General features: G+C 41.3%; 1 protein-coding gene across 7 annotated transcripts in view; it reads left to right on the top strand.

Moving 5' to 3' along the window:
- Positions 1–14,998, top strand: part of LOC126284259 (small G protein signaling modulator 1-like) — a 263,420-nt gene that overhangs the window by 233,274 nt on the left and 15,148 nt on the right. For all 7 annotated transcript variants that reach the window (XM_049983066.1, XM_049983065.1, XM_049983060.1 and 4 more), the window contains one exon: positions 490–657. In XM_049983066.1, the coding sequence (XP_049839023.1) occupies positions 490–657 (168 nt within the window). The remainder of the gene's footprint in view (positions 1–489; positions 658–14,998) is intronic.

The raw sequence follows: 14,998 nt of genomic DNA, 5'->3' as shown, positions 1-14,998 counted from the left end.
TGGAGAGTTGCATCATACCAGTCTCTGGACTGAAGACAACAACAACACAACAGCAGCAACAACAACAACATGATTTCAGCTTGTAGCCCACACACACTTAGCAAGTTTGTGCCTCATAGGTTAATGGTTTGTACTTAAACCCACAACTAATGTGTTAAGGTAAGATTTATTCTACATGTTTGAAGTTCAGGCTTGATGAATTCTGGGTTGAACACTTTTATAAGCAATACTTCAGTGTTTTTCCTCCCAAAAGTCAGTCCTTTTCTGCAGGCAGATACATCACTCATACAGAATTTGTGAAGTGACAGTATTTTCTGCCTTTAATTGTAATTTGTAGAAAAATAATAAGAAGTAAAAAGCAGGAAATATAATCATTTAAACAAACTTCAGTATGCTCTGAAAACATGTATATACTTGTTTCAAGGGACAGAATAAATGAAGCACACGTAAAACTAATAACTCGGTGAACTTTGTAATCTTTCTTTTCAGAACTGGTGTATGAAGATGTCTTCAGTGTTTGGGAAACAATCTGGGCAGCAAAGCATGTTTCATCATCACATTTTGTACTTTTCATTGCATTAGCTTTAGTGGAGACCTATCGGGACATTATACTTGGTAATAGCATGGACTTCACAGATATCATCAAATTTTTCAACGGTAAGTAAAATCGATTGCATATTTGGTAGTTGAAACTTCCTTCCTGACATCATTTTTGAATTAAATATTACAGGAACTTCTCATGTTGCTGTGAATACTTTTTGACAAAAATTTAGATAATATCCTGTTCCAAAATGTAGCGGCCTTACAGAAAGGAAGAAACAAACTATCACATCAAAGTGATTCTTTTTGCTTTGTAATTTGTGCAGTTACATTGTTTCCTTGGGCCACACAACTATTTGAAACTAACTTTACTGGTTTTGTTTGTTGATACACCAAGGGTACATTGAGAGTGGGAGTGTAGACTGAATGAGGGGGGTTAGTCTCCAATTGAAAACAATATACAGGATGTCAAGACAAAAAAGCATGTTCCCTTAAAAAATCTCAAGGCCCCAGATGCAGAATTAAAATCCTTTGTATACCAAAAGCAAGGTAACATATCTGAGTTTTTTTACCTAACTTATAAATATTCAATGTGGGTTCCCTTTGTGACATGGGAGATATGTGTTCAATAACCCATTTCCTCCCAAACTCGAATTGACATGTCTCTTGCAACAGCAGCAAAGGCTTTGTGATAACATCTCACAGCTCTCTCAGATTTTGAGGCAATGGAGGAACAAAAACATATTCTTTGACAAATCTGCATAAAAAGAAGTCACTTGGCACCATATTTAGGCATCGGGGGCCATCTCAGAATACCTCATGTTCAGGGTTGTGTGCCCTATCCAACTGCTGTTGGAGACATTAATTTGATACCCTCTAAAATCATTATGGAAGCAGACTGGAGCTCCATCTTGTCAAAAAATGAATTTTTTTACAATTCTCTTAAAGAACAGAATATAAATATACAAGTATCCCATTATACTTCTTTTTGCAAAGAGAAATGGCTCTTAAAGCTTCATTCTGCAGATGGCTGCAAAAACTTCCAACTTTGGCGAGTCTCTGACACACTCACTAATTTACTGAGGGTGTTGTGAACCCCTATTGACTTTGCCATTGATATGGAAGGTCAACTCATCACTGAACACTACCTTGTACATAGTCATCTTTTTCCAGGAATCCCAACACATGCATAAAGAAGACGTGTGAAGTTTTTTGTTGTCTTCAGTGACTGCCTACACAGATTGCAGCTTGTCAGCTTTGCATGTCAAAGGGACAATATTAACTCACAATTCACTTTTCGAGCTGATTTTATGGGGGTGCATTGGAAGGATTGTTGAACTATATCAATGTCTCCTCTGAATGCGAAGTGCAGCTGATGCCTTTGTCTTTGCATAGACACCCTGTCTTGATGAGCTGTTTATATCAGTGCTTAACTCACAAGGAATCATGCCTTTGAAACTTAAGGCAATCAGTCATGCGTCAAGCATTTTGCTCACACTCAACAAGCAGTCTGAAATGTACCTAGTAAGTGTAAATTAGTATTTTTTTATTTTTATAATGACACACTCATATTTTACTATTTAAAATATTTATTTGCACTTCAGAATAATCAGTATATCTATATTGTTGGTAATAATGCTAGGACAATTAAAATAGCCAGTATTTTAGGGTTCTAATTAAAAAAATAGAAAAAATGACAAAACAAGTATTTCTTGTTATTTAACTTTTATGACTTAATCTTCATCATATATCTGGGCTTTGCATATATCACATAATGTTCCTGTATGTTCATTACACAAAAAGTTTTGACAATGAGTGTATGCATTTTTTGTCTTATAATTTTTGTGCCTTGGACAGGCCAGACATATACCACTGTGTTTTTCGGCATTTGAAACTTCAGTTCCATTGCTAAATCATTCTGTAATTTGCTGTAGAGGATGACAGATTTTGGATTTTACTCCTATGCACATCATCTTCCAGCCACACCAAAATTCTTTCTTCTTGTCTACTCATATATAAAAATACAAAATAATACACTCCTGGAAATTGAAATAAGAACACTGTGAATTCATTGTCCCAGGAATGGGAAACTTTATTGACACATTCCTGGGGTCAGATACATCACATGATCACACTGACAGAACCACAGGCACATAGACACAGGCAGCAGAGCATGCACAATGTCGGCACTATCCATCTTCCGTAGCAATGCAGGCTGCTATTCTCCCATGGAGACGATCGTAGAGATGCTGGATGTAGTCCTGTGGAACGGCTTGCCATGCCATTTCCACCTGGCGCCTCAGTTGGACCAGCGTTCCTACTGGACGTGCAGACCGCGTGAGACGACGCTTCATCCAGTCCCAAACATGCTCAATGGGGGACAGATCCGGAGATCTTGCTGGCCAGGGTAGTTGACTTACACCTTCTAGAGCACGTTGGGTGGCACGGGATACATGCGGACGTGCATTGTCCTGTTGGAACAGCAAGTTCCCTTGCCGGTCTAGGAATGGTAGAACGATGGGTTCGATGACGGTTTGGATGTACCATGCACTATTTCAGTGTCCCCTCGACGATCACCAGAGGTGTAAAGCCAGTGTAGGAGATTGCTCCCCACACCATGATGCCGGGTGTTGGCCCTGTGTGCCTCGGTCGTATGCAGTCCTGATTGTGGCGCTCACCTGCACGGCGCCAAACACGCATACGACCATCATTGGCACCAAGGTAGAAGTGAGTCTCATCGCTGAAGACGACACGTCTCCATTCGTCCCTCCATTCACGCCTGTCGCGACACCACTGGAGGCGGGCTGCACAATGTTGGGGCATGAGCGGAAGACGGCCTAACGGTGTGCGGGACCGTAGCCCAGGTTCATGGAGACAGTTGCGAATGGTCCTCGCCGATACCCCAGGAGCAACAGTGTCCCTAATTTGCTGGGAAGTGGCGGTGTGGTCCCCTACGGCACTGCGTAGGATCCTACGGTCTTGGCGTGCATCCGTGCGTCACTGCGGTCCGGTCCCAGGTCGTCGGGCACGTGCACCTTCCGCCGACCACTGGGGACAACATCGATGTACTGTGGAGACCTCACGCCCAACGTGTTGAGCAATTCGGCGGTACGTCCACCCGGCCTCCCGCATGCCCACTATACGCCCTTGCTCAAAGTCCGTCAACTGCACATACGGTTCACGTCCACGCTGTCGCGGCATGCTACCAGTGTTAAAGACTGCGATGGAGCTCCGTATGCCACGGCAAACTGGCTGACACTGATGGCGGCGATGCACAAATGCTGCGCAGCTAGAGCCATTCGACGGCCAACACCACGGTTCCTGGTGTTTCTGCTGTGCCGTGCATGTGATCATTGCTTGTACAGCCCTCTCGCAGTGTCCGGAGCAAGTATGGTGGGTCTGACACACCGGTGTCAATGTGTTCTTTTTTCCATTTCCAGGAGTGTATTAGTTTACTCATTTCATGTGTACTTAGCCATTTTAAGTAATAAAAATATGAAATAAATCAAGCACAATACAAATATAATGACATTTAAAAAAATGTGAATAGTGAAATAAATACTTAGTTCAACACTCGCGTGGTGAGCTAAATGCCACAGGGTGATGGCCGACCCAACCAACTGACCTCTGCAAAACCCGCACACTGACACAATGACAACAGTTTGTGTGGCCGCAAATGTGTAAAACCCAGCTACTGAGTCATGAGAATCATGTAATAATTGTAGACAAAATGCTAAGTGTTTCAAAATTTCTGTGAGCAAATGGAGTTCTTGCCAGATTGACTCCAGGCACACAAGTTGCACTGAATTGTCATGACATACATTGTCTTTGCGTGTTCCAAAGCACAAACTGCCTTCTATTCTTGTGTAGGCATCTCTTGGAAAAAAATGTGGGCTAGATACTGATAGGTATTCCAGTCAAAGCTTGGAGTATCTGAAGTAGCAATCCCTGTCTCTAGTATCTCCGTCCACACACTGTGCACCCAGAACATTGGGAATTGCATCATATTCAGAAGAAACAGCCAAATATGTATGACAACCAATATTGTAAATTTTATTGTTGCTTGCTTCACTCACAGCAGTTTTGTGTGTGCTATTAGGCTATTAGGTTCTTTCTCACTAAACTTTGAAGAGACACCCGGCATGCAGTTGAGAACTTGTGAAAGGTTTCCCACCATCATAAGCTTAAAATATGATGACAAGCAGATAGATGAAGTTGACAGTATGAAATTCTTGGGTCTGCAATTTGCTGATAAAATCAACTGGAAGGAGCTTACTGCAGAATTGCTGAAGTCTCTAAACAAATCTCCATTTACAGTGTGAATGTAGACAGATAAAGGGGATGTAAAAATAAAAAAGCGAGCATACTTTGCTTACTTTCATTTCATTTCATTTTTTGGTGAAACTTACCAAGCAAAGCTAAAGTTTTCAGAGTCTAAAAATGTGTAATGAGAATTATCTGTGATGGGAACTCAAGCATGTCCTGGAGAGGCCTGTTTAGGGAACTAGAGATACTAACTAATGCTTCCTAATACATTTATCCCTCCATGAAATTTCTTATTAAAAATATATTGCTTTTTTGAACCAAGAGCTTGTTTTATGGACTCAGTATAAGAAATAAGAGTGATCTTCACAAAGATTTAAAGTCATGTACTTCGGCCCAGAAAGTATCCATTATTCAGGAGCACACTTTTTCAATAATTCATGATTTCCCATAAAAAGTTTCTAGTAACATAATTAAGTTTAGGAAGAGCCTAAAGCACTTATTGGTGGGCACCTCCTATTCCATTGGTAAATTTGTTAAAAGAACTGACATATGTAGGCCTGTATGTTACTAATAATATGGCTTCTGTACATATTCAGTAATGCAATCATTGTAATTACATGTCTCGAAATTATTTTTCTGTTTGATGATGCATGGTTGCAGTACCTCAGAATTATCATATTAATCTCAGTGTATTGAAAATTTAGACATTTTGTGACAGATTTATTATTACTTTCTAAATTAAATAATGTTGAAGACTTTTTGTCTTATTACACACCCATGAGGAACATGTCATATGGGGTCTGTGGGAGGTACATTAGCATATATGTCTTTCTTTGTAAATATTTATTGTCTTCATATTTGTATTCTGATATGTTCTACATCCTGGAGGATCTCCTCAATGAGAATCCGTTGGAACAAAAAGCACATCTAATCTAATCTGATCCACCTTAATCACCACCTCATAAATCATGACATACTCAGAATGAGCAGCCAAATATTGGTGACAATTGAGATTATAAATTTCATTGCAGCTTGTATACGGAAATACATTGCCTCTTTTCTCAGCTCTCATTGGTTAAATGAAACTATCATCCCAGATAATTATATCTGTGGTGATGGTGGTGGTTAAAATTGTGGTAGCACAGGTGACTGGATTAGATAGTAAGCAACAAAGGAAGTGAAAATAAAAATTAATAGAAAAAAAGGAGGGGGGGGGGGGGGGGGTCAGCATATACTCACGTGAATATCGTAATGTGTGTATAGATCAATGCAGTTTCTGCCAACAGCATCATTATTTACCACTTGAATATAGGTGATTGATAAATATGCACACTACCTAATTACTGAATGTGTGGGAACTCAAAAATGCATATTCTATCAAAGATTGAAATAATATTATAATAATTTGACCAATTATTTGAAAAAGAAAACTGAAATACTTTTATGTAGAACAGCAGACAGAAACATGCCCCTTTGACTGGATAATATTAATGTCTTACTATTGTTCTGAGCTCAGTCTTACTTATCACGAGAGGATGCTGACTCAGTGAAGATATGGATGTGTAGCAGAGATTTGGCAACATGGTCCTGAATTAATATTAATGTGTGTGTGTGTGCTGTGTGCAGTGATAAGTGTTGAATGGCAGTGACCAGCATTTAACTACTTCCCTTATTGTTGTTGTTGTTATTGTGGTCTTCAGTCCTGAGACTGGTTTCTTGCAGCTCTCCATGCTACTCTATCCTGTGCAAGCTTCTTCATCTCCCAGAACCCACTGCAACCCACATCCTTCGGAATCTGCTTAGTGTAGTCATCTCTTAGTCTCCCTCTACGATTTTTACCCTCTACGCTGCCCTCAAATACTAAATTGGTGATCCCTTGATGCCTCAGACATGTCCTACCAACTGATCCCTTCTTCTGGTCAAGTTGTGCCACAAACTTCTCTTCTCCCCAATCCTATTCAATACTTCCTCATTAGTTATGTGATCTACCCATCTAATCTTCAGCATTCTTCTGTAGCACCACATTTCGAAAGGTTCTATTCTCTTCTTGTCTAAACTATTTATCGTCCATGTTTCACTTCCATACATGGCTACACTCCATACAAATACTTTCAGAAATGACTTCCTGACACTTAAATCTATACTCGATGTTAACAAATTTCTCTTCTTCAGAAACGCTTTCCTTGCCATTGCCAGTCTACATTTTATATTCTCTCTAATTCAACCATCATCAGTTATTTTGCTCCCCAAATAGCAAAACTCCTTTACTACTTTAAGTGTCTCATTTCCTAATCTAATTCCCTCAGCGTCACCCGACTTAATTCGACTACATTCCATTATCCTCGTTTTGCTTCTGTTGATGTTCATCTTATATCCTCCTTTCAAGACACTGTCCATTCCATTCAACTGCTCTTCCAAGTCCTTTGCTGTCTCTGACAGAATTACGATGTCATTGGCAAACCTCAAAGTTTTTATTTCTTCTCCATGGATTGTAATACGTACTCCAAATTTTTCTTTTGTTTCCTTTACTGCTTGCTCAATATACACATTGAATAACATTGGGGAGAGACTACAACCCTGTCTCACTCCCTTCCCAACCACTGCTTCCCTTTCATGTCCCTTGACTATTATAACTGCCATCTGGTTTCTGTACAAATTGTAAATAGCCTTTCGCTCCCTATATTTTACCCCTGCCACCTTCAGAATTTGAAAGAGAGTATTCCAGTCAACGTTGTCAAAATCTTTCTCTAAGTCTACAAATGCTAGAAACGTAGGTTTGCCCTTCCTTAATCTAGCTTCTAATATAAGTCGTAGGGTCAGTATTGCCTCACGTGTTCCAACATTTCTACGGAATCCAAACTGATCTTCCCCGAGGTCGGCTTCTACTAGTTTTTCCATTCGTCTGTAAAGAATTCGCGTTATTATTTTGCAGCTGTGACTTATTAAACTGATAGTTCGGTAATTTTCACATCTGTCAACACCTGCTTTCTTTGGGATTGGTATTATTATATTCTTCTTGAAGTGTGAGGGTATTTCGCCTGTCTCATACATCTTGCTCACCAGATGGTAAAGTTTTGTCAGGACTGACTCTCCCAAGGCCGTCAGTAGTTCCAATGGAATGTTGTCTACTCCGGGGGCCTTGTTTCGACTCAGATCTTTCAGTGCTCTGTCAAATTCTTCACACAATATCATATCTCCCATTTCGTCTTCATCTACATCCTCTTCCATTTCCGTAATATTGTCCTCAAGTACATTGCCCTTGTATAGACCCTCTAGTACTCCTTCCACCTTTCTGCTTTCCCTTCTTTGCTTAGAACTGGGTTTCCATCTGAGCTCTTGATGCTCATACAAGTGGTTCTCTTATCTCCAAAGGTCTCTTTAATTTTCCTGTAGGCAGTATCTATCTTACCTCTAGTGAGATAAGCATCTACATCCTTACATTTGTCCTCTAGCCATCCATGCTTAGCCATTTTGCACTTCCTGTCGATTTCATTTTTGAGACATCTGTATTCCTTTTTGCCTGCTTCATTTACTGCATTTTTATATTTTCTCCTTTCATCAATTAAATTCAATATTTCTTCTGATACCCAAGGATTTCTAGCAGCCCTCGTCTTTTTACCTACTTTATCCTCTGCTGCCTTCACTACTTCATCCCTCAAAGCTACCCATTCTTCTTCTACTGTGTTTCTTTCCCTTATTCCTGTCAATTGTTCCCTTATGCTCTCCTTGAAACTCTGTACAACTTCTGGTTCTTTCAGCTAATTCAGATCCCATGTCCTTAAATTCCCACCTTTTTGCAGTTTCTTCAGTTTTAATCTACACTTCCCTTATTATTTAACTAAATTGTTCCAACCAAGTATGTATGTTCATAAAAGCATTGCACATTAGGTATTAGGTGAATGATCTAGTGCATTTATTAAGACATGCCTCTGATTTCGAGGGTGCTCTGTCTGACCATTCTTATTTAGGTTTTCTGACATTTTGCTAAATAATTTCAGGCAAAAGTTGGGACAAGCATTGTTGTAACCTTGAATTTTGGACCAACCATATTTATTTACACACCTACATTTTCTTACACTACAGATTAAAAGTTCCTGTTAGTCCATAATTCCTTTCAACCTTGTGAATCATTGTAGATAAGATATAAATCAATTTTGAAAAATAAATAATTCAGGACTATCTGGGTTAATAGACACCAGTTTTTCCAAGTTAGGGTGATTCCTAGTGCAGTAGATTGTTCGTTTATATAGAGAACAAGAGCAATCCTATCCACACTTACTTGGGGCTCTCCTGATGACACACTTGTTTCCAATAAACTCTTGCTATCCAGGACAACGTCTAGGTTCTATTACTTACAAAGTCAAAGAGTCTGTTACATATCTGGGAACATATTCTGTATGCTTATAGAATCTGCCTGTTTCCTGCATCTTTGGTTCATAGTATATTATGTGAGAAAAGAGCAAGCCAAATTTTGTATGAGTGATGCTTTCGAAATCCATGCTGATTTATTGATCCAAGTTTTTCTGTCTCAAGAGAATATATTATATTCAAACTTGCAGTGCATTTGTTCAGCTTTCAGGCAACTACATCCTGCTGGAAACCTTACATTAACTGGATTCCTGTTGATTCATATAATGGGCAATGCTCCATATATCACAAGTTGTCACAAAATGTAGATAGATGTAATCTTCACCACAGACACATCACAGATGATTATGCGTTGTTTATTGAGATAACACCACCAGTGTCAGTGCAGATTGTGGAACCAGTAAAGTGTCAGTTGGCTTCGAGCACAATCAAGTGAGAACTTAGACAACATGAGGGGAGAGGAGTGAACTAGGGGAACGAGCCCTAACTCCCTCACACAAGGCTGACAGTCTACATCTGTGTTGTGTGCCCCTGCAAAAGTAGAACTGGTATGGAATCACTGATCCCTTCTGGTGTTGTGTGGGTCATACTCAAATCCCATCATGGACCAGGATTAGCCTCTTCACTCATTTCAAAATATGAAAATTAAAAAAAGCAACACACAACACAAAGCAAAGCAAAGTACACACAGCATTCACTAATGAATACAAAGCAATTGTCTGCTGAAGTTGGCACTCATAAACAGGGTAGTTCAGGCTCAACCTTTAAGGGCATATAAGCAAACATAAATCAACAACCCCCCCCTCCCCCCCCCCCCCCCCCACACACACATCTAAAACTGCTTATAGTAGGCCTTTGTTTAAAATAAAACAGTAGTGTACAAATAGATGCATCACACACATTTGGCTAGTGGCTGCCTCCAGAAGCTGCAGCTACCTATACAGCTGATAGAAACCCTTCTACATCAACATCTATACTTTGGAAACCACCATGAGGCACATGGCAGATTGTATGGTAGTCAGGTTTATGGCTCAGCAGGTCCTTCCATTCTGAAAATACTTGACATTGTTCACCATTGTGGATGCATCTGGCTATTGGTGCCTTTCGCACTAGTCCGTAGACAGTCTCCTTGCAGATGTGGGGATTCCCCCTCTACAAACATGACTGAGCCAATTCCTGGTTTCTTATGCAATTGCCATTTGCCGATTCCCTCACCATGCCATCCACTCCAGTCCATTTTTCAAATGAGGAAAGTCTCTCTTCTGACAACCATAAACGGGTGGGATTGCTGGTTGAAATGTGTCTTCGCATCCCTCCGTTGAGACCTCCATCTCCACTCAGTGGAATGTGCCCCATGTATTTCCTCCCACACCCCCCATTGGATGGTGCCTAGACTACGGGTTAGGACCGACCTATTCCACGGTCCTAAGGTCTGTATCACCCCTATGGTCTTCCGGCATCTTGTACGTTTCATCCTTGCAGAGTTCCAGAGTGCCAAGATCTTCTACACACGTGGTTCTAAGATGATAGATAAGACAGGATATGTGCTCATGTCTCCTACTGGCTTAGAACACCATTTATGGCTGGGACCATACAGTCTGTTCACAACAGAAGTGCTAGCCATTCATAGAGCCCTTCTTTTTGTTACTCAGGCCTCCCTCCACAGTGTTTTAGTATGTACTGACTCAGTGAGCAGCCTGCAGGGTATCAACTGTTGCTACTTTCCCTTTCCAGCTGTGGATACATGGCTCTACATCACATCTCTCTTTGCCAAAAGTGGAATGACATGTGGTGCACTAACGCTCTCAGTAATAATCTTCACACAGTCAAGGAGTCTACTGTCGTTTGGCACTCTTCCTTCCACTCCTCTTGGAAGGAGTCCACTGTCTGATGCCGTCTATGCATGGTCATACCATACTCACTCATTGTTTCCTCTTGCGTAGTGAACCACCCCTACAATACAACAATACGATAGTGGAGTCAGTCTGAGGGTGTCCCATATATTGGTGGAATGTCCCCTTCTTTTTTGGCCCTTTGTACTAAGTATAATTGATTCCTTAATTTCAGTATCACCAGGCGATTAATGGATGGTTGAACTGGTCCTCAGTTCCCTCCATGAAAGTGGTTTTTAGTTTCAGACATAAGGTTTTGCTTTACTCCTGGATCAGGCACAGAGTGTTTGTGGTTGGGGCCTCTCTTCATGTTTTATTGTTCTGGAATGCGTGACCACTCCCCCTTGCAAAAACCGCTATTTTATCACACTGTTTCCCTAGTTTTTTAGATTTGGGCTACCCTTTTATACATTCTCCTGTGTGTGTTTTCACTTCGTTTTATAGCCTGACTCCTCTGACTGGATCCGTCCACTTTTAGGGGGCCCTCTCTCTTCCACATGTAATTTAGGAATCACGGGAGTGATGACATTGCCATTTAGTGCCATAACCTCCCCCATCCTCCCATCTGCATTAACTTTCATTTTTTAAATTTATATTTAGAGTAAGTTACCATTCATCATACCAAATAGCAATACTAAGTCATCTTGTATCCTCCTACAGTAACTTGACTAAGATACTTTCCCATGCATTATAGCATCGTCAGCAAACAGCTGAGATTGCTGCTCACCCTATCTGTTAGATTGTTCGTTTATATAGAGAACAAGAGCAATCCTATCCACACTTACTTGGGGCTCTCCTGATGACACACTTGTTTCCAATAAACTCTTGCTATCCAGGACAACGTCTAGGTTCTATTACTTACAAAGTCAAAGAGTCTGTTACATATCTGGGAACATATTCTGTATGCTTATAGAATCTGCCTGTTGCCTGCATCTTTGGTTCATAGTATATTATGTGAGAAAAGAGCAAGCCAAATTTTGTATGAGTGATGCTTTCGAAATCCATGCTGATTTATTGATCCAAGTTTTTCTGTCTCAAGAGAATTTATTATATTCAAACTTGCAACATGCTCAAGAATTCTGTAAGAAACCAATGTGAAGGATATTGGTCTGGAATTATAGAGTCCATTCTTTTAGCCTTCTTATATTCAGAAGTCACCTGGACTTTACCAGTCACTTCAGAAATTGCACTGGATGAGAAATTCACTAAAATGCAAGCTGTGTAGGGTGCCAAAGCCAAAGAATACTGTTTGTAAAGCCAAACTGGGATTCAATCCAGATCTAGTGACTTACGTGTTTTCAACTCTTTCAGTAGCTTCTCAATGCCAGGGATGTGTGTTTCTGTTTCCTTATAGAAGTGTGTGTGATGGTCAAACAGTTAATATGCCTCTACAGTTCTCCTGCCTGAATGATTTATTGAAATGTGAAATTAAGGATTCAGTTTTCCTTTTGCTGTCCTCTATTGCCACTAAGCTTTCAACTCACTTAATAATCTTATGAAGGACTAGAATTCTCATGGCTCTTGACAAGATATTCTGCCAAAGTGCAATGGTGGAAGATGTATGCTTCTTCACTCTATCTTTTTATAGTCACATGAAATGATGCAGATTATAGTAGCGTGAATTGGTGCAAACACTGTTGTTCAGGAATTTTATGACACCACCTTTCCTTCCGTTTCCTGCCCAAGTGGTTGCATTTCCTTTATTTTATGTAATTATATTTCCATGTAAGTAAAATAGAAAGAAATATTCCACATGGGAAAAATATATTAAAAACAAATATTCCATGACTTACCAAACGGGAAAGCACTGGTAGATAGGCACAATAAAAAAACACAGAAACACATACACAAAATTTTGAGCTTTCACAACCCACGGTTGCTTCGTCAGGAAAGAGGGAAGGAGAGGAAAAGATGAAAGGATGTGGATTTTAAGGGAGAGGGTAAGGAGTCATTTCAATCCCGGGAGCGGAAAGACTTACCTTAGGAGGAAAAAAGGACAGGTATACACTCGCGCAAACACACACATATCCATCCACACATATACAGACACAAGCAGACATATTTACAGGCAAAGAGTTTGGGCAGAGATGTCAGTTGAGGTGGAAGTGCAGAGGCAAAGATGTTGTTGAATGACAGGTGAGGTATGAGTGGCGGCAACTTTAAATTAGCAGAGATTGGGGCCTGGTGGATAACGAGAAGAGAGGATATATTGAAGGGCAAGTTCCCATCTCCGGAGTTCGGATAGGGTGGTGTTAGTGGGAAGTATCCAGATAACCCGGACGGTGTAACACTGTGCCAAGATGTGCTGGCCGTGCACCAAGGCATGTTTAGCCACAGGGTTATCCTCATTACCAACAAACACTGTCTGCCTGTGTCCATTCATGTGAATGGACAGCTTGTTGCTGGTCATTCCCACATAGAAAGCGTCACAGTGTAGGCAGGTTAGTTGGTAAATAACGTGGGTGCTATCACACGTGGCTCTGCCTTTGATCGTGTACACCTTCCGGGTTACAGGACTGGAGTAGGTGATGATGGGAGGGTGAATGGGGTCAGGTTTTACACTGGGGGCGGCTAAAAGGGTAGGAGCCAGAGGGTAGGGAAGGTGGTTGGGGATTTCATAGGGATGAACCAAGAGGTTACGAAGGTTAGGTGGACGGCGGAAAGACACTCTTAGTGGAGTGGGGAGGATTTCATGAAGGATGGATCTCATTTTGGGGAAGGATTTTAGGAAGTCATATCCCTGCTGGAGAGCCACATTCAGAGTCTGATCCAGTCCCGGGAAGTATCCTGTCACAAGTGGGGCACTTTTGGGGTTCTTCTGCGAGAGGTTCTGGGTTTGAGGGGATGAGGAAGTGACTCTGGTTATTTGCTTCTGTACCAGGTCGGGAGGGTAATTGCGGGATGCGAAAGCTGTTTTCAGGTTGTTGGTGTAATGGTTCAGGGATTCAGGGAGCAGATTTGTTTGCCACGAAGGCCTAGGCTGTAGGGAAGGGACCGTTTTGATATGGAATGGGTGGCAGCTGTCATAATGGAGGTTCTGTTGCTTATTGGTTGGTTTGATGTGGACGGATGTGTGAAGCTGGCCATTGGTCAGATGGATGTCAACGTCAAGGAAAGTGGCAGGAGGTTTGGAGTAGGACCAGGTGAATCTGATGGAACCAAAGGAGTTGAGGTTGGAGAGGAAATTCTGGAGTTCTTCTTCAATGTGAGTCCAGATCATGAAGATGTCATCAATAAATCTGTGCCAAACTTTGGATTGGCAGGCTTGGTTAACCAAGAAGGCTTCCTCTAAGCGACCCATAAATAGGTTGGCATACGAGGGGGCCATCCTGGTACCCATGGCTGTTCCCTTTAATTGTTTGTATGTCTGGCCTTCAAAAGTGAAGAAGTTGTGGGTCAGGATGAAGATGGCTAAGGTGATGAGGAAAGAGGTTTTAGGTAGGGTGGAAGGTGATTGGCGTGAAAGGAAGTGCTCCATTGCAGCGAGGCCCTGGACGTGCGGAATATTTGTGTATAGGGAAGTGGCATCAATGGTTACAAGGATGGTTTCCGGGGCTAACAGACTGGGTAAGGATACCAGGCGTTCAAGAAAGTGGTTGGTGTCTTTGATGAAGGATGGGAGACTGCAGGTAATGGGTTGAAGGTGTTAATCTACATAGGCAGAGATACATTCTGTGGGGGCTTGGTAACCAGCTACAATGGGGCGGCCGGGATGTTTGGGTTTGTGAATTTTAGGAAGTAGGTAGAAGGTAGGAGTGCGAGGTGTCGGTGGGGTCAGGAGGCTGATGGAGTCAGATGAAAGGTTTTTTAGGGGGCCTAAGGTTCTGAGGATTCCTTGAAGCTCAACCCCTTTTAGAGGTGGTAGACAGGAGCAAAGTCTGTTTTTGTTAAGTGCAGGAATGTCCTTGTGTACAGGAAGATAAAGGTCAGCA

The sequence above is a fragment of the Schistocerca gregaria genome, chromosome 8 (assembly GCF_023897955.1).
Source record: "Schistocerca gregaria isolate iqSchGreg1 chromosome 8, iqSchGreg1.2, whole genome shotgun sequence".
Taxonomy (NCBI): Eukaryota; Metazoa; Arthropoda; class Insecta; order Orthoptera; family Acrididae; genus Schistocerca; species Schistocerca gregaria.
Note: the sequence above shows the minus strand (reverse complement) of the source record. Positions and strands in the feature narration are given on the sequence as shown.